General features: G+C 33.8%; 2 protein-coding genes across 2 annotated transcripts; both read left to right on the forward strand.

Annotated features, from left to right (window-relative positions):
- Window positions 1–3645: 3645 nt before the first annotated feature.
- LOC126775610 (macrophage migration inhibitory factor-like) lies at window positions 3646–6134 on the forward strand. The gene is made up of 3 exons (XM_050497659.1): window positions 3646–3873; window positions 4774–4946; window positions 5953–6134. Exons 1-3 carry the CDS (start codon window positions 3766–3768, stop codon window positions 6029–6031), a joined length of 360 nt encoding a protein of 119 aa, XP_050353616.1. The 5' UTR covers window positions 3646–3765; the 3' UTR covers window positions 6032–6134.
- Window positions 6135–8143: 2009 nt separating this feature from the next.
- LOC126775543 (protein Red) lies at window positions 8144–19284 on the forward strand. Its single transcript, XM_050497560.1, has 11 exons — window positions 8144–8501; window positions 8628–8825; window positions 9193–9256; window positions 9613–9687; window positions 10342–10449; window positions 11111–11175; window positions 13943–14186; window positions 14290–14437; window positions 18401–18610; window positions 18688–18854; window positions 19066–19284. The coding sequence occupies exons 1-11, from the start codon at window positions 8350–8352 to the stop codon at window positions 19144–19146; spliced, it is 1512 nt and encodes a 503-aa protein (XP_050353517.1). The 5' UTR covers window positions 8144–8349; the 3' UTR covers window positions 19147–19284.
- Window positions 19285–20121: the final 837 nt, after the last annotated feature.

A 20121-nucleotide genomic window follows, 5' to 3' on the forward strand; every position in this document is an offset into this window, starting at 1 on the left:
ACCAGAAGGAAAATGAGGCAACCAGAACACAAGAAGTCCAGGACAGCCCCAGAGATCCTATGTCTCTATCAGCACTATTTTCGACAAAAGTCTCCAAATAGCTGCTGATCCTGCGGAGGGAGTTGTTAAGAAATAATCGCAAGACCTCCCCGAACATCGAGCGCTACCAAGAAATACCATACCGTGAGAAATAATCACACCATGCATTCCTTGAAGCTACCACCTGTTGCCAGCGTCGCTGCTTTGTTTCGCAAGACCTCCCGAACATCGAGTGCTACCAAGAATTACCATACCGTGGGGACCATTCAGTGATTCACCGATTTCGTTATAAATATGTAATTCAGACTACAGATCTTCACTTTTTGTTCTGATATCGAACAGACTGTCACGTATTAGAAATTAGAAATAATTACTTAAATAAACGTATAAGTTAAATTCGTTCGGTTTCATTCTGCATCCTCAACGGCAGCCCTACGTAATTACGACAACAACAAGCAAAAATAGGCCTATGAAAGACCTTTAACCAAACAACAAAAACAATCCTTAACGAAAAACCAAATGCATACACAAAGCCAATATAATAAATAGGTCACGACAGAAAACAACAAAAACCAATAAACAAGCGAGGGTATTCGAAGAAAACATACAAGAAACATTGATAACAATATTTAACTTGTACACGTCCGAACGGTTTGACGGTTCGAGTGCCAAAATCTACGAAAAACACCTAAAATTTAGAAAAAAAAGCGAGTTATTACATTACAAAGCTAAAATGACACCCAAGGTCAAACAACCGATACCAGTAAAAATATCATAATATCCATAACGGTTAAAATATCTAGATATCCGTAGACAGAGAAACTAAACTTTGTTTCTCTTTCTACGTAGATATCGAATATCCGATATTTTAAAAAATATCAACAGATAACCTAAACGTGAAACGTATTTATGAATCGTTCTGAAACCGATTATATTTTTATTAAATCAAATACAATATAGAAATATGTAATTATTAAATATTAGACTTGCGCAAACTATATCATTAAGAAGAAAAAAGAGATATCACATATATCACTCTTTTATATCTCGCTCAGAGCCAGAACAGGACGAAAAGCTATTTGTTATTGAGCTAGGTGTTAGTATTACCAGACGTCACATAATAAAAAACCATATTACAAATATACTCAAAAATAGCTGTGAAGCAATTATTGTACTATAATTTCCAAATTTTTAATTTAAATTAGACAATTATGTGTATCAATATTTCTCAGTGAGATTTTAAAAATACTTGTTGTATTATATGTTCGGCGGCTCGACTACTGCGATTATTAGACACTAAAAGATTAATTCTATTAAAAACTTATTTAAAAAAAAACAATATATATATATTCGATATATCGATATTTCACTAACAATCCAACTTGCGTTCGCGCCTACTCGTTTGACAATTGATATTTACAAATTTACAACGATATTCGATATCGGATATACTGCAGAGTATACAAGACCGATATCGGTGGATATCCGAATATTATAAATACTGTGCGTGCGCTTCGATATCTAGATTTTAGATTTAGTACCATAACAATACCGTATACAGATTATACAGAAACGATATCAGTGGATATCCGAATATATAGATACTGTGCGCTCCGATATGTAGATATTAGATTTTGTACCGATATATAGATATTGTATCTATATACGATTTGTATCGCCCATGCCTAGTCTCAATCGCGGTTTCACGGCCCCTTCGTAGACAGCGAAACCAACCACACCCAAAAACCGTTGCATTGTTTGTTTTTGTTTCCATTATCAATAGTACTTCAGCATCTTTTTATGGTACTGGATTAGCTAGTTAGTAGTACGCTACTTAAGTAGCGAAACAAACACCAAAACTGGTTACGCGATAAGGGACAAAAGATTTGATAATTCTATCTCTGTCTAACCCATTTGTAACGTAATTTTCGTTCTCTTTCTTGTGTAAGTGAGAAGGAAATCGTCATTGCGTCTATTAGTTTTTCTGTCTACGGCCCCCTTGGTCTATTTGTTTCTCTGTCTACGTCTACTACACATTGGCTCAGCTAGTTAAACTAAAGCCTTGGGGTCCGTCAATGTTTAGGATGTGTACGGGGCCGATTTACAGATTTTATCATTAGTAACATGGCCTGCATACTACTATTCTACCAGTTGAATAGCGACGCTCTACGCCAGCGATAAATAATAAACCTTTTCTTTATAGGGGCTACAAACACGTGTTAGTCATAGTGTCGCGGGCCGCAAATATTTATGGTAGTATAGTAACTTTTTTTTAATCATTTCATGACGTTTCAAATACTTTGCAGTGTTCGCCACAAACATTTGTTTAATTCAAATTATTAAGATGTTAATAACAACCTTTGAAATTTAAAATATTTTAAATAAAATAATATCAAGTAGGCCAACCACAAAAGCGCGGCGGCCAAAGCAAATGTGGCCCCCGGACCGCAGTTTAAGTACAGAAGCTCTACGCCAACAGTGTTTACACGGTGGCTTCATGTTTAAATGTATCTTAGTGTTTTAATTTTTAGAGCTAATCGAAATTAATTAAAAAAAAGTAATTGACTAATGATAAATAAATAGTATGTATGTATACGCTAGTATAAGAACTAAGAAGTAGTCTTTGTGTGACCAGTACATTGTATCAACGGTGGCCAAAGGCACTCGCCTAACGACTGCTTACTGGAGGCATAATAACTAGTATATTCACACATTTTCATATACTAGTAACTTATCATTAATTTTTACTGGTGGTAGGTTTCTTGCACAAAGGTGCAATCTCGTCTGGATAGTTACCACCCACTCATAAGGTATTCTAACGCAAAACAGCAGTAGTTAGTTTTGTTGTGTTCCTGTTTGAACAAAGAGTGAGCCAGTGTAACTACAGGCACAAGGGACATAACATCTTAGTTCCCAAGGTTGGTAGCGCATTGCCAATTTAAGCAATGATTAATATTTACTACAATGTATGTCAATATCTATGAATATGGGCGGTGGTGATCACTACCACCAGGTGGCCCATTTGCTCGTCCGCCAACCTATTCTATAAAAAAAAACAATATCAACATTGTGATCATCAACCGTGATTCGTTCTACTTAACTATTATGTTATGTACGTGTTGTTTATAAAATGATATCACTACACTCCACAACAAAAATATCTTCTATGATTTTTTTTAAGCACTTAAGAAATGCTTGTACATATTTTGTTCTTATCACATTAAAATTTATTGTTGATACCAAATTGAAAATCGACACTAAACAATTAGAGAAATAAAAGCTATCGGTAATATTGGTGTTATTAATATTATGTCGATTATTATTTAGTTCGTCCACTTTCAAAATATCAGTTCTTGCCATATAGAATAATCTTTCTTAATTGTTTATTATAACCGAGTTATATTATAGAAAAATGTACAATTTTTTTGCTAAAATTTTTTTATGATTATTTTCGAGGAACAAAGATTTCTACAAACAATAAAATCGATACGCTATGACCACAGACTATAGTTTAAGGTTAATTACTAGAACGTATTTTAAGTCCTGCTTGATATTAGTATTAGTACTATGGAAAGAGTATATAACAATATTATTATGTAGGTACCTATTCCGATATTATATCAGTAGCCTCAGTAGGTACTAGGTATTTCAGTTATAATAAGAAGTGGTCAAGTACATCATAAAATCTGCTTGTCGCTAGATCTAATTCTTCTTAATCTTTTAAAAATGCCTCATTTTAGAATAGAAACGAATGTGCCGAAGTCAAAAATTCCACAAGATTTCGTGACGAAAGCTGTGCCGATTCTGGCTAAATCTCTTGGAAAGCCAGAACAGGTAGATAGTACAATTTAAATTAAATGGTATTTCATTGGTATACATTCAATTCAATTTGTTATTGGTAAACATTCAGCTGTGAGCTAAATTAAATGTAGTGGTTATATACTCTTTGTTGTATTAATTATACTATATGTATATAGTATTGTATTTTTAAATGAGTGGCCATTTCTCGAATTCTTGAGTTTAGTTATTAGTATTAACCCTTGGAACAGTAACGCTACTAAGCGTTAAACTTGCAGAATTGAAATCCCATTCAATTAATTAAGATTACTGGTATAATAGAAATATTAATACAGTTATTTAACAATATACCAGTAACTATAGTTTTTTATTTACTTTTTACTTGTCAAGAAATCATTCATTGAATAATTTAAATCTGTATATAAAATTACAGTTATAGTAAGAAGACGAAAATTATTACTAATAAATGATAAATAAAACATGATGATATTTTCCTAGATGCTAAAATGAATCAATAGATAACCAATTACCAATTTAAATTAATTTAAATTTTTGTCTTGTTAAAAAAATATTATGAATAAATTACTCCCATTATTCTTTATGTTGATTTAAAAAAATGTAATTACCTAACTAAATTATTGTTAATATCCCATTGCTGGGATAAGGCCTTATCCCCTTTTTAGGGAAAGGTTTGAAACTTATTCAGCCAAGCTAGTCCAATACATATATTGCAGTGATTTTCATCCAACATGTGCAGGTTTTTTCACTGTTTTCTTATATCACAATATATAATTGTAAACATTTTGGTGCCTGCTTGATTTTTTAAGCCTGCAACTGGATAAGATTCATCTGTTCTAAGTTCTGACCACAGTCCTGTCTCGGTTATTATATTCAGATTGTATTGTTAAATAATGTAAAATATCTTATTCTTTTCAGTATTGTGTAGTGTCTGTCATTCCGGATCTGCCAATGAGTTTTGGTGGCTCCACTGAACCTTGTGCTATTGCTAATCTTATGTCTATTGGAGCTCTTGGTGTTGAACAAAATAAAAAACATGCTAAAATACTCTTTGACCTAGTAGAAAAAGAATTGGGTATCTCCCAGGATAGGTAATAGTTCTACTTATTTTTATATATATTATACATGTATCTAATTATTTTAATTGTTATTTTTTTCTATACTATGGTCAATACTAACAAGTACCTACAAAACCTTGTTAAGTTACATATTTTTTATTTTAAATAGGTAGACCAGCAAATAGGCCCCATAATAATGTTGTTATGTAGTCACTGCCTCGACTTTGACTGCCTCGTTGGTCTAGTGGTTTGATGTAAGGCCGCAGACCCGGAGATCCTGGGTTCAATTCCCAGGTCGGGCCAATAAGCAGTTATTGGGTTTTTCTGTCAGAAATTTCTCAGTAATAGCCCGGAGTCTGAAAGTTGGAAGTGTGTTCACTCTCGTGCCTCGTAAAGCACGTAAAGCTGTTGGTCCTGCACCTAAACTCTTTCCGGTCGTGTCGGATTGCCGTCCCATCAGATTATAAGAGTTAGGGAATAGAGAGTGCACTTGTGTTTGTGCACATACTTGTGCACTATAATATCTCTTGCGTAGTTGGCTAATCTCTCTTGAGATTGGCCGCCGTGGCCGAAATCGGTCTGGAGGACATTATTATTGTTATTGTTATTAAGTTGTCACTACCACCCATAGATCACCAAGATCTCTTGTACTTGTAGAATATGTGAATATTATTTATTATATGGAAGTAATATAATATTTATTATTTAAGAATATTATTATGTAATATTAAAAAATTTGTGTGAAGCAATGAAATTATATAATATTGTTTTGATAAATAAAAAAAATTGTGTACCATTAAATAATCCAATATATTTATAGTATTATTTTGTATGAACTTGATAATCATTATAACATTCCCTTTTATAAACATGTACATTAGAGGTCACTAGTGTCAGAAGTTATGAATGTTATATAATAATATTTAGATTAAATTTTGCAGTAACTTATTTATCATATTTATCCTGATAATGTGGGATCAAGTTCATAAACATTTCTATGAATAACATAACTGTATAATATATATTTTTATAATTTCAGGATGTACATAACTTTTCAAGATAACCCTACTGGCAATGTTGGATTTAAAGGCACAACTTTCCATGCATTGTTTGGATAAAAAAAAACTAAGTTTAACACCCAGGATCCTTAAATTAAGATATTAATATTAAAATTTTATTCTATAAATTATAATATCTCATTGAAATAAATCATTAATTGAATGTGTTTCTTTATTATAAGTATTATGTCATTGAGAGAAAAAAGATAGAGCAAGTGGCTCTATCTTCAATCATTTTTTTCTGGTGTGCATCTACTATATATGTGCAAATGTAATGTATGTAAGATACTTAATGATAAAAAAAAGTATAAAGAAATCACACATATCCAATTTTTCTATTTTATTATTATCCAATAGTGAAAACAAATTACAACAAACCCAGACAACAAAAATTTAAAATCTTTTTTGTCGCATTATATATTAGGTCCTTACATATGAAGTTGGCGTTTTGTACGGGAGGAATATAAAGTTAATTTCTTTTTTTGTAAAATATATTTAATTAATCAAAGTATGCACCGTTGTTATCTATGCACTTTTGCCATCTCATAGGTAGTTCATTGATCCCTTTACTAAAAAAACCATGGGGGCGAGAATCAAACTCTTTGAAGGCGGTTTGGACTGCCGGATCGGAGTTGAATTTTTTTCCTTGTAAGAAGTTGTCCAAATTCCGGAATAAATGGTAATCTGGTGGAGTACGGTCCGGGGAGTACGGTGGATGTCGCAGACATTCCAATTGTAGCTCATCTAACTTAGTGGTTGTTTGTTGTGCAGTGTGTGGTCTTGCGTTGTCGTAAAGCAGCAGTGGCGTAGAACGATTGACCAATCTCGGTTGTTTAGTAGCTAATTCTTCCTTCACGGTTTGCAGTTGCTGACAATAGATATCTGCCGTAATCGTTTGGCCAGATTTTAGAAAGCTGTAGTGAAAGACACCACCAAACACTAACAAGTAACTTTTTCTGAGTCAATTTTCGTTTAGGGCAGGATTTGGCTGGGTCTCCAGGGTTCAGCCATTGCGACGAGCGCTTCCGATTATCGTACAGTATCCACTTTTCATCTCAAGTAATGATTCGATTTAAAGTCCCTTCATTATTGTGTCGGTTGAGTAAAGTAACACAGCAGTCGACGCGTGGTTGCAAGTTCGATTCATTCAATTCATGAAGTACCCATCGTTCAAGTTTTTTTACTTTCTCGGTTTGCTTAAAGTGATTGGATTAATACAGCCTGCAGCTATCTCTGAAGTGCTTTGTGATGAATCCGCTTCTACAATAGTCTTTAATTCTTCATTTTCCACTTTGGTCTCCGGCCGTCCACGGGGCTGGTTCTGAAGGTCGAAAGTTCCAGTACGAAAACGTTGAAACCAAAAATGTATCGTGTTTTCTTTTGCGACACCAGCGCCGTACACATCATTAATTATTCGAGCTGTTTCTACAGCACTGGTGCCACGGTAGAACTCGTACTCATAAATATACCGATATTTCATGTTTTCCATTGTGCGGTAATAAGCGACGCCAAAGAAAGAAATAATGAGAAAAAAACAAATGAATGACTGTTTTCAAAACTCAAATGTACCAGCTAAATGAATTTATAAATTTGAATTTGGTATTCTAAACCAAAGAGGAGATATTTCAAATCAAAGTGGTCAGTACGACAAAACGTTAATTTCATATGTAAAGATCTAAAATTATAAAATAAAAATAGACTTTCAAACAAAAGTTTAGTCTCAGCCTAAAATCCCCGAGACGATCATTTGCAATAATTGCATTGGTATGGTCTTTTGCAATAGTAAATTGAATCAAAATATACTTTATTCAAGTATGCATTAATGGATTTTCTAGAAATTAACCCCCGGCATCAGCGATATCAAAGCCAATAATTTAAACATGAAGGTCCTATCTAAGAAAACTAATTCTTCTGTTTCAACTATAATATTTGTTTGAAAAAAAAATCAAATTTAACCTGGGAGCTTTATTTCACCTTATTTTTATTACAAAAAATAATTAATAACTTTAATTGCTATTGATTTTTGATCAATAGCTCTATTACAATAGTTACTCCGAAACATTCACATTTTTTATTTTGTGGTTTATGGTTGTAAAAACACAAACACAAAAAATATACTCTGTCTGTATTTCCGATCAATCACTCAATAAAAAGTCAAAACTCAAACAAAGCTGTCACAGTATTTCATTGTGACAAGTGTGTAATTGTGTATAAACTTAAAGACAAGGCTTTTTCATTTTATAAAAATATTCTTCTGGATGTGGGATGTTTACGCTCTATTATTTCCTAATAACCTATTTTGAAAAAGGTTTAAGTACTTTCAATAAACTGCTGTGATATCTAAATATACTTCAGTTACACTTCAGTCTACAAACGAAATGGAGGACCACAGAAGTGTTGAAGACACTCCAGTGTCTCAAAGGCTAACAAATGACGACTTTAGGAAATTGCTAATGACTCCTCGGTCAACACCAGCTGGAGGAGGAGCCCACCCTGCTGGTTCTGTACGAGAAGCCATGGCTAACTCAGGGTAATTCGAATGAAGTTTTCTTAACAGTTTTAATTCACATAATTGTAAATGTACCTTATATACATTTATCATCAACGATATGCTAATAACTCAATTGTATATAACTTTATTTATCAAATAACTTAGGTCTATGCCACCACCAGCTGAAAATAAAGGTGAACTTCGTCGTAAGAAGAAGTCGTATTATGCTGCTTTAAAAAAACAAGAAGACAATAAGCTTGCTGAGCTCGCCGAAAAATATAGAGACAGGGCACGAGAAAGACGAGACGGGGTTAATGATTTATGTGCTGTTGATCCTACAAGTAACACGAGCAGTGCTTACAGGTAAATAAACTTAAAAATATATAACAAGTTTTTATGAAATTTAATGTTAAATAATCTGTAGGTGGTAGATTTAGTATTTTAAAGCCAAAACTACTGGGTTTTATTAGTTTTATATTCCAGTAATTGATTTAATATTTTATTTCTTCAGGAAATAGAATATTTAATATGATATATCATTATCATCTAAACCATTAAAGCCATTGACAGGCCTTAGTAGATTTCCCAAAATGGCTTTGGCTTTCTTTATCCAGTTCTTCACTACTATTCTATTTTAATCTTTTTCCATACCATCCAGCCATTTGAGTTTGGGTGTGCATTCTACGACCATTAATTTGATATAAGTAAATCATATTTTTGTTACTTTTAGAGCTGTGGCACCAGATGTTAAATCTGGGATGGATGCAAAGGAAAGGAGACGACAAATGATTCAGGTAAACTGACAATATTGTTACAAACACTACATTATATAAATAGTTCTTTTTTAGTAAATAAAAACAGTAAATTTACTTGGTGGTAGGTTTTTGTGCCACTCAATCTTAATAGGTACCACCCACTCATCGCATATTGTACCAAACAGCAATATTACTATTGGTGTATTTGAACAACAGTGTAATTACTCCAAAAAAATGACATAACATTTTAGGTTGTTAACTTTTATTCTCATCGTAAAGGATGTTTAATAATTCTTACAGGATCAAAGTCTATGGACAAAACCATTTCAGATTTTTTTTCTAAAATTATTAAATATACATATGTACTTCAGACTAATTTTTTTTGTTTATTTCAGGAATCTAAATATCTTGGTGGTGACATGGAACACACTCACTTGGTGAAAGGTCTTGACTATGCTTTGTTGCAAAAAGTAAGTTGAATTCCTAATCTATTGTAACTATAAGTCGGTGGTCCACTGATAGCAACCGTGTCCATAAAGTGGTGTCTCCAAATTTAATTATAAATATATCCCCGTCAACCATTGTTTTGTATGTAATTGTACAAACTTCATGTAATTGGCCCTGTCTGCCATTCAATGATGCTGCATCTTTGCATATTTGCAACTCGTAATTGACCACTGAAGTTTTCAGTTGGGTCTCAGATTAAGGTACATGGAGACTACACTTTAAGTGGTTTTTGCATAGGAACTGAATCCTCTTTGGTGGTGTAGTGGCCAGTTTATTAAGGTACAAAGCCTGAGTAAAAGTTTTAAATACTGTATTGAGTGAAAATAAATTTATAGTTGCTCACTCGCGTTACTCTCGTGTCTCAATAGTACTTTAAGCCTTTTGCGCCTGAAGTCTTTCCAATTGTGTTAAATTGACACCAGATTGGACTATGATAGTGAGACAATATAGAATGCGTGGGAGTGTGCCCACAGACTTGTGTATCATTGTCTTGTCCTTGAGATTGGGCATTAAGGTTCATTTGCACATACAGCATGATTTTGTAAAATATTTATTGCAAGTATTTTATAAAAACTATATTAAGATAAGCATTTAAATGTTTTCTATTTTTTTTTTAGGTGCGTTCAGAAATTCAAACTCGAGAACAGGAAGAAGAAGCTGAAATGGAACGACTTGTATCAGCTCCGATAGAACCGATACAGGAGACCAAAGAAATATTACCAGCGGTATGTGTAACGTGTACTCATATATTAATTATTAATGTTTACTATATTTATATGTAAATACTTTTCTTATTTATCATCCTATACACTCTATTTATAAACTTTTTATTAAACACACAATGGATTGTTTGCGTTCAAGATATGCTTAATACTTGATAAAAAAAAAATTTACTATAATAGTTATTATATTTATATATATATATAATTAATTCTTTTATATAATAATATAGAAAAGAAAGTTGTATGTACAATTTGTATGTAAAATAATAGTTAATTTATGTGCCTATGTCAATTTCTGAATCCGTGACAACTTGTATGTAAAATTTCACGATGACTGGTTGAATAGTTTAGATGTGAAAGCTTAACAAACAAACTTACTTTCGCATTTATAATATTAGTAAGGAATTAAGGATTTAATACTTAACGTTACAAAGTATTTTTTGTTGATTTTCCAGTCGTGTTGGATTGTCATCCCATTGGATTATGAGAGTGAGAGAAAAGAGTTTGTTTCTACACATATTATAATATCTCTTGCGTAGTTGGCTAATCTCTCTTGAGATTGGCCGCCGTGGCCGAAATCTGGCACATGGACAAATATAATCAAATAATGTTTTAATTACATTCGGTCTAATTAATATTTTTAATGATAATACATTTCTTACAGGAAGACGAAGTATTGTACGAGTCCCCCATGGCTAGAAACATTTATAACCTAATTACTGAACAAAAGTAAGTATATATTAAATATTAAACAATATTTTTGATAATTATATTTATCTCTACTAATATTATAAATGCGAAAATAAATCTGTCTATTTGTTACGCTTTGACGGCTTAACAAGTAGCAAAATTGCTTAAACCACAAGGATACACATAGGCTACTTTTTTTTACCTAACATGCGGGTAAAGCCGCGGGCCAATAATAGTTTATAATATACTAACTTTACTGGTGGTAGAGCTTTGTACAAGCTCGTCTGGGTAGGTACCACCCACTCATCAGATATTCTACCGCAAAACAGCAGTACTTGGTATTGTTGTGTTTCGGTTTGAAGGGTGAGTGAGCCAGTGTAATTACAGGCACAAGGGACATAACATCTTAGTTCCCAAGGTTGGTGGCGCATTGGTGATGTAAGCGATGGTTAACATTTCTTACTTCTTATGAATATGGGCGTTGGTGACGACTTACCTTCAGGTGGCCCATATGCTCGTCCGCCTTCCTATTCTATATAAAAAAAACTACAAGTAAAGATTATAAAATATAAAGTATAGAGAGATTGGTATAAAATATACGATGTTATGACTTTGTCTTGTCACGCCAATAGACTAAATTTAAAGCGGATGAAACAGCAAACTATCGCATTTACTTGGTGCAAAATCGTCTAGGTAGGTACCACCCAATCAGTAACAGCCTGTTAATGTCCCATTGCTGGGGTAAGGCCTCCTCTCCATTTTGAGAAGGTTTGGAGCTTATTCCACCACGTTGCTCTAATGCGGGTTGGTAGAATACACATGTGGCATAATTTCAATGAAATTAGAAACATGCAGGTTTCTTCACGATGTTTTCCTTCACCGTCAAGCACGAGATGAATTATAAACACAAATGAAGCACATGAATATTCAGTGGTGCTTGCCCGGGCTTGAACCCACGATCGTCGGTTAAGATTCACGCGTTCTACCCACTAGGCCATCTCGGCTATGATCGACCACCCACTCATCATGTATAATTCCGCTCATCATCAATTCTTAGTATTGTTCTGTTCCGGTGGCAAGCTCACCACGTATTCACTATCCGAATCTACATTCCGAATTGGGGGAACGGCTTAAAAGTGCACCGATCTACATATTCCAAGCGATTTTCTATAGCTCTACTATATTTTGTGTTTTTTTTTTTTCGAATTCATAACGAATACCCACAGATTATAAAACAAGTCACAGATGGAGCGCGCGAAATATGATGCCACAAATGTAAATACAAATTCGAAAAAAATTACAAACTTCCGGTAGTATGAAACGACTCGTCTTGTTATGAATCGTAGACAGAGAAACAAATAGACCAAGGGGCCGTGAAACCGCGATTGAGACAGAGATAGTTTGTCAATGTGTGCGTATAATGTTGCCACAGTAAATGTTTATGTATCCTGAGAATTATTTATCTCCCAAAACAGGGAGAAAAATAAAACAAAATAAGGTTGTTAAATTTTACTTTTTAATAGTATTATTTATACATTTTTTTAATTAAAATATTTTTTGTTTTCTAACTACACCTAAAAACCGTTGCATTGTTTGTTTTTGTTTCCGTTATCAATAGTACTTTAACATCTTTACATAGTACTGGATTAGCATTCTCCTCAGATGTTGAAATATAAAACACACAATTAAATTATTGATAAAGAATGGTTGCCACATATATTTCTATGTTAACCTCTTGACTTGGAATCTAATAATATTATAAATTCGTGAAGAATGTAAAATAATGTTGTCGTTACGAAATTATAAATAGGAGAACGAATAAATTAAAATAACATATTTACAAATAACGAAACACTTTACGTTATTATTGGACTCCGTATTTTTTGTTTACATTGTTGACGTTGAGTTGATATTTTTTATCAAAAATCGGGACATTTTTTTAGCTGACGCTGACAGCACATACTTGATAAATAATTATAGGCTATGAATGATAAAAACTGGAAAATCATATTATCTTCAGGATTTTAATGCAATATAAGTTTCCGTCATGCTATGGCATAAATAAACATCACTGAGAAACTATATTTAGGGACAAAATCGTCGTACTTACGCGTAAAAACACACGCCGACAATTTTCTTCTTGCTATCACTTTAACATGAAATAATACGACAATGCACCATTGTATAACCTTCGATATGATATAAGGATTGTTTCTCGGCCTTTTCACTGGATTAGAATCGTTTTCTAGCACAAAAGTAAGCGAAAATTGAACTAAAAACACAATGAACGCAATAACTGTTAAGTTTGTTTCGCTACTTAAGTAGCGAAACAAACACCACAACTGGTTACGCGATAAGGGACAAAAGATTTGATAATTCTATCTCTGTCTAACCCATTTATAACATAATTTTCGTTCTCTTTCTTGTGTAAGTGAAAAGGAAGTCGTCATTGCGTTCTATTAGTTTCTCTGTCTACGTTGTGAATACATCATAAGTGCTGTCACTTCAATTATTAATTATGCCGCCTTATGAGTTCTAGTATTGTAAAAACTGTTCTTAAAAATATATTTTGAAGCCTAAAGTATATGAAATATTAAAATATTATACCAATTCCGATTGTCGAAGTAATTTAAAACTCAAATATTAAATACGTATATGCATTTTTTATCACGTATTTAAATTATAAGTAATTAAAATACTGCCTAAGCCTGATAATTGAATGCCTCCATCAATGATTACGCGTCAACTCCTCCCGTGGTCGGCCATAGAAAGTTGCGCAGAAGGTAGAGACGAGTCGTGGTTCCAGGAACAAGAAGGTGGTGCGCAACGAGCTGTTCGCGCCGGGGCGCATGGCGTACGTGGTGGAGCTGGACGAGGAGGGCGGCGCCGACAGCGACATCCCCACCACGCTGACGCGCAGCAAGGCCGACGTGCCCGACGCCGACCGCCGCAGCGCGCCCAGCGCCGCCGCCGACGCCGTGCTCGACAAGCTGCAGCAGATCTTCGCCTACCTGCGCCACGGCCGCCACCGCAAGACCAAGAAGGCCAAGGTGCGCGCGGAGAATATTTACACTATTGAGCTTCTCTGTCCAGCAGCCGTTGCGGCGGCCCAGTCTCGAAGTTTGAAATTAGTAATAATTTTTTTTTTTGTAGGATAAGACGACGGAAAAAGGTCGGAACGACGATTCTATATACGGCGATATTGGAGATTACGTGGCTGGCGACCGAAGAGGCGAGCGGAGAGATGATCGTCCTCGGACCGGCTACTTTGATAAGCCACTTGAAACTGAAAAGGAAGAAGGTATGTATAGGAAAAGTAAAGCAACGGCCCCTACATGCAGTGGCGTATTTATCCTTTTGCTAGGGGGCAAGCGCCCGGGGTAAGCGAGGAGCGGCAACATAAGCGAGGCTGCCGCTCCTACAAGACTTATCGCTGGCTCCTTTTATAATTCCTTTCTCCCCACTTCTGTGGGGAAATGCGTATATCCAGCGAGAAAAAAGGGCTGGGTGGCCCATGAGCAGTACTTGATAGTAGTTAATGTATCTCAACATGGAACAGAGAATTCCTTTGAGTATCAACGGCATATGAATGAACTTTGTAATAATAATAATCATTTATTTGCATGAAACATAGTTTTACAGATGTTATGATTTCTTTATAAGTCTCTAATACATTTCGCCCACGATATGCACGCAAATATATTTGTTAATAAGTATTTAATATTAAATACAGATCACACCAATTGTACATATATGTATAAAATGATGAAAATAAAAATTGGTTTAAAATTAACAATAATTAATTAAATTCAATGATTTACTTAAGTTTATACATAACTGCATAGTTAAATAATAAAATATACATTTACTTTATTTAAAATAGGTAGACACCGTCAAATCGTCATGGTTAAAAACCGGTTCAATATGTAGATTCTACCGAGAACCGACAAGGAAATTAATTCGCTTATATTAAAAGCATCCTTGTTAACCATACTTTAGGGATAAAGTTTTTGTAAACGCTGATATTTGTAATTTAGCGTGTAGGCTATCTTGAGATACTGAGGTATATAATATTCAGAGACGGATCCAGGTATGAGGCTAGGCAATACTCAAAGACCGAAGGAATAATATATTTTTATTTACGACACGTCACAATCGTTTGAGTACCCTGTACTGACTGATTGATTAATGTATTATAATAATCTAATAATAAATTGTTATGATTTCGTCATGCCAAATATGGAGTACAACTAAAAAGGCGATGTGCTGACGGCACAGTAACTTAAAAAAAATATATATCCAAAATTATCCATGAATCATCAAATTCATTCTACTTTAGTAAATTATTCATTCAATTCAATACATTCTTGAATTTTTAAATATTCATTTATAGAGTAATTTTTTTTATCTATTAACCATTTTTTAAGCTTAGACCTTAGTAACCTTAATGGTAACTCCCTTAAGCTTTTTGGTATATTATTAAATATTTTGATGCACATTATGTAGGATTTTTTTTGGAAGAGAACACAGTGACAAGGTGGTATCAATAACCTAGTAGGATCTCTTAATCCAAGCCTGCTTCTATCACCTGCTTTTTCGAATAAATGTGGATATTTTTTTACAAACATGACTACAACCATTGTATACAATCCAGCTAGTGTCAAGATTTTGTTAACTTTAAAAATTGGTCTACATGAATCTAAAGGTTGAATTCAAAAAATAGCCCGTAGCCAATTTTTCTGACAGATAAAAACATTATTAAAATTAGAAGAAAAAAATTAAGCCATAATTTAATAAAGAAACAACATATCCATAATAAGGAGTGAGAGCAGCATCTTTGCCAACAGTACGTTGTAGTTTGCGAAGAGCATATACAAACTTATTTATTCTAGAAGTAAGATTACTTATATGCAGTTTCCAATCACAATGATGATCCAATTGTACACCAAGGAATTTTTCATCATTGTTTTCTTCAAGTTTCATTCCACGATAACCAATTTTTAGTTTTTTTTTTTTTTAGTTTTAAGCCGAGATTTTGTTTTTGTAGTTTTAAGCCGAGATGGCCCTGTGGTAAGAACGCGTGAATCTTAACCGATGATCGTTGGTTCAAACCCGGGCAAGCACCACTGAATTTTCATGTGCTTAATTTGTGATTATAATTCATCTCGTGCTTTACGGTGAAGGAAACATCGTGAGGAAACCTGCATGTGTCTAATTTCACTGAAGTTCTGCCACATGTGAATTCTACCAACCCGCATTGAGCAGCGTGGTGGAATAAGATCCAAACCTTCTCCTCAAAAAGAGGAGAGGAGGCCTTTAGCCCAGCAGTGGGACATTCACAGGCTGTTACGGTTACGGTTTTTTTTAGTTTTAGAATTTGAAAATTGGACAAAACGCGTTTTTGATATGTTGGCACATAAATCATTTATATCATAAATAAAGACAACACTGATTCTACAGCTTTATTTACATCATGCTCAAAGGCGACGTTAGTTTTAGTATGAGGTACAGCTAACGCTGTGTCATCGGCAAATAAAACACATTGATATTTTATAACATTAGGTAAATCGTTAATGTACAATATAAATAACAGTGGACCCAAAAGGCTACCTTGTTTTGTAGATTGGGAGATTTATAAGTATTAAATTCGGATTTTTTGTTTATTTTTTATATTTCTACATGTTGTGTACGGTCTTTTAAATAGCTGTTTATTGAACCTACGGCTAAAGTACGGCATTAGCGGGTCCTCTAATGCCGTACTTTTCACATTTCATGAGCATATTATATTATGATTATTTATATTATGTATATTATGATTCACAAAATCAAATGCCTTTGACATATCAAAGAAAATACCTACTATTGGCACATTTTGTTAATATTTTCTGTTATAATTTTTACAAGGGAAATAGCTGCTAAAGTCATTGATTTGTTTTTATGAAATCCATTTTGTTCTTCTTTTATTATGTTATTTTTATTTAAAAAATCCGTTATTCTATTGTGCATGACTTTTTCAAATATTAATGATAGATATTTTTAATTTTATCTGGAAAAATTCCTTTTGAAAAAGAGAGATTTAATAAATGCGATAGAATAGGTGCTATAATATATTTGCATTTTTTCAAGACGCTCGTACATATATTGTCATAGCCTACAGATTTAGAGTTTTTTAGTTTACCTATGATATTTACTACTTCCACATTTGATGTTGATACAAGAATATGCTAGAATTAACGTCGTTTATTGCAAAAGAATACTTTGGTTTATTACTTTGGTTTTGAACAATTGATGCATGATTTTAGTATTTTAGAATAACTATCATATGTCTTTTTTAGATCTGCTGATTTTTGTTTATAGGATAAGAATCTTAACTTTCTTTTACATATATAAGAATTCTTAATACACTTTGTTAACCATTTTAGTTTTGCAACGTTAGAATTAATTTTAATTTTTTGTAAGGGAAAGCACAGAAAGTAAAACATGCTAAATATCTCATGGACATTGTTAAAAGCTAAGTTCACATTATCATCTGCTTCAAAAACCTCCGACCAAGCCATACTTTGTAATGAATATTCAAATTTTAGAATATTTTCTTTACAATAATTGCGTCTAAATATGTACCAAGAATTATTTTTTTGAATTGGATTGTTTAAAGATATTTGTATTATTTGGCATGTATCATGATCTGAAAGATAAGACTGTTTCAAGATTGTTTCAGCTTTGGTAATATTCGTTGCAATATTATCTATGCAAGATTTTTGTCGTGTAGGCTCATTTATGCTTCATCTAAGATTATATTCTAATAGAATGTTTTTAAATTCTTCTGTGATTTTATTATTTTTTAATACATCAATGTTAAAATCACTTGCTAAAATTATAGATTTTTTATCTTGTTTGGTAAGCCTACTTAAAAATGAGTTAAGTTTATTAAAGCGTAGCGTTTAATGAACAACTCTCCTACAAGTTGATACACGCTCATCACTTTTAGACTGTTGCCAATATTTGTTATATATTTTTAAATGTTTTTTGAGTGAAACTAGGTGAGGTATCGAAAAAATATTCGTGTTTACGTTTAATTGATCTCGTGCTCGGTGGTAAAGGAAAACATCGTGAGAAAACCTGCATGTATTCAGCCCAGCCTCGGCCCAGCAGTGGAACATTTACAGGTTGTTATTTAAAATAAAAAGTTTGGAAGTTTTCCTTTTAAGGCGGTAGTTTGCAGTTAAAATGTACTAACAAAGTATTTATTCGTTCCCCCCCACAGGGCCCGGGCCGCTGGCGCGCCGCGCGCCGCCCGCCAACCCCGAGGAGCGCGACAAGCGCTCGGCGGCGCTGCTGTCGCGGCTGGCGGCCGAGCCCGAGGGCTACGCCGAGTGCTACCCCGGCCTGCGCGAGATGGACGACGCCATCGACGACTCGGACGACGAGGTCGACTACACCAAGATGGACGCCGGCAACAAGAAGGGGCCCATCGGTAAATACCCCCCGAGACGTCGCCCGCCTCTCCCGGCTTATGGGTTGTAACCGTTGTAAACGATGCTCTCGAAACAGGTCGCTGGGACTTCGACACTCAGGAGGAGTACTCGGCGTACATGAGCAGCAAGGAGGCCCTGCCGAAGGCCGCCTTCCAGTACGGCGTTAAGACGCAGGACGGACGCAAGACCAGGAAGACCAAAGATAAGAGCGAGAAGGCGGAACTCGATCGGGAGTGGCAACAGGTATTTTATTTACTTTATTGCCGGTAATACTGTGCAAGCTCGTCGGTAGGTACCACTCAATGGTCGTTTATATAGGTCGATTTGATATTTTGGATCGATTGGTTAACAGCGTAAATGTAATATGTATTTGTGCAACTTGCCTGCATTCCTGTATTTATTATAGACACTTGAATAATGACAGATTGATATATATATATTTTTTTTTTTTCAGATTCAAAATATAATACAAAAACGTAAGGCTCCGCAGTACACTGGCGATGAAACGGGTTACTCTAAGACTCCAAAATATTAATGTCATATACCTAAATTACCTTGTCTTATATACAGATATTTGTTCTTTGTCAATAGTTGATATTATACTTATGTACATTTGAAATTTGTGCTTTATGCAATATTGTGTAAATAGTGCGAGCAAAATAAATTTATGTAACATTTTAAGTTTTTGTTTTATTTTTTATTTTCATAAAATACGCCAATACACAAGGATTTGATCAATTAACTGTCTTACTTATAATCGATGTTCAGCTTTGTTGTTTAGTTAAACACTGATCTCTCTCTTTCTTCCTACATTGATTTGACAATCGAAAGAAGAAGACGGCATTGTTCAAGTAATCATTTCCTATTTAACTTTTGTAGAAATTCAATCGTAATTTAAATAATGTTTAATTCTTGAATGTATTTTGGTTATATTATTATAAAATAATACTTGTATGTCCGTTTAAGCGTTACGTTAAAGTTCTTTACTTGGGATTTGAATGAAACAAATTATAGCCTTTGATTTGTAGTGTTTTATTTAGTATTGGATAAATCAGAATTAATTAACAATAAGTAAAGTCGGTTTAAGAGAGAACTCTCGTCACCATTAAATTAAAATATCGAAATCAATATTTTTTTTCAATCTAGTTTAAAGATTGTTTAAAATGTACCACCGAAATCCGAATATCTTAGATAAGAACCGCCGGCGAAAGAAATCAAGCGGGATTATTTTTTTAATCAAATGTTTTGTTTACAATTTACTATTTTAAGCGGTCTGGACAGAAACAGCTGCTATCATTGCCATGGTATAATTTGTCAATGTATAATTTGTTCACTTAATTTTATAATATTCTTAGCCATTCTTAACCACGCAAATATTTTTAAACTTGTTTAAAAAATATTATAATTAATTTTTATTTAATGTATTTTGGTATCTTGTCATTGTCCCACAAAATAATTACTAACTCTGTGCAGCCGGTTAGTAGGAGCAACAGGTTTAAGTTTGTTCCTT

The sequence above is a fragment of the Nymphalis io genome, chromosome 18 (assembly GCF_905147045.1).
Source record: "Nymphalis io chromosome 18, ilAglIoxx1.1, whole genome shotgun sequence".
Lineage (NCBI taxonomy): Eukaryota > Metazoa > Arthropoda > Insecta > Lepidoptera > Nymphalidae > Nymphalis > Nymphalis io.

Coding starts and splice junctions, on each gene's coding strand:
- LOC126775543 (XM_050497560.1), top strand. CDS start 8,350: ATGGAGGACCACAGAAGTGTTGAAGACACTCCAGTGTCTCAAAGGCTA. Junction 8,826..9,192: donor AACACGAGCAGTGCTTACAG/GTAAATAAACTT, acceptor TGTTACTTTTAG/AGCTGTGGCACCAGATGTTA. Junction 18,611..18,687: donor CAACAAGAAGGGGCCCATCG/GTAAATACCCCC, acceptor CTCTCGAAACAG/GTCGCTGGGACTTCGACACT.
- LOC126775610 (XM_050497659.1), top strand. CDS start 3,766: ATGCCTCATTTTAGAATAGAAACGAATGTGCCGAAGTCAAAAATTCCA. Junction 3,874..4,773: donor CTCTTGGAAAGCCAGAACAG/GTAGATAGTACA, acceptor TATTCTTTTCAG/TATTGTGTAGTGTCTGTCAT. Junction 4,947..5,952: donor TTGGGTATCTCCCAGGATAG/GTAATAGTTCTA, acceptor TTATAATTTCAG/GATGTACATAACTTTTCAAG.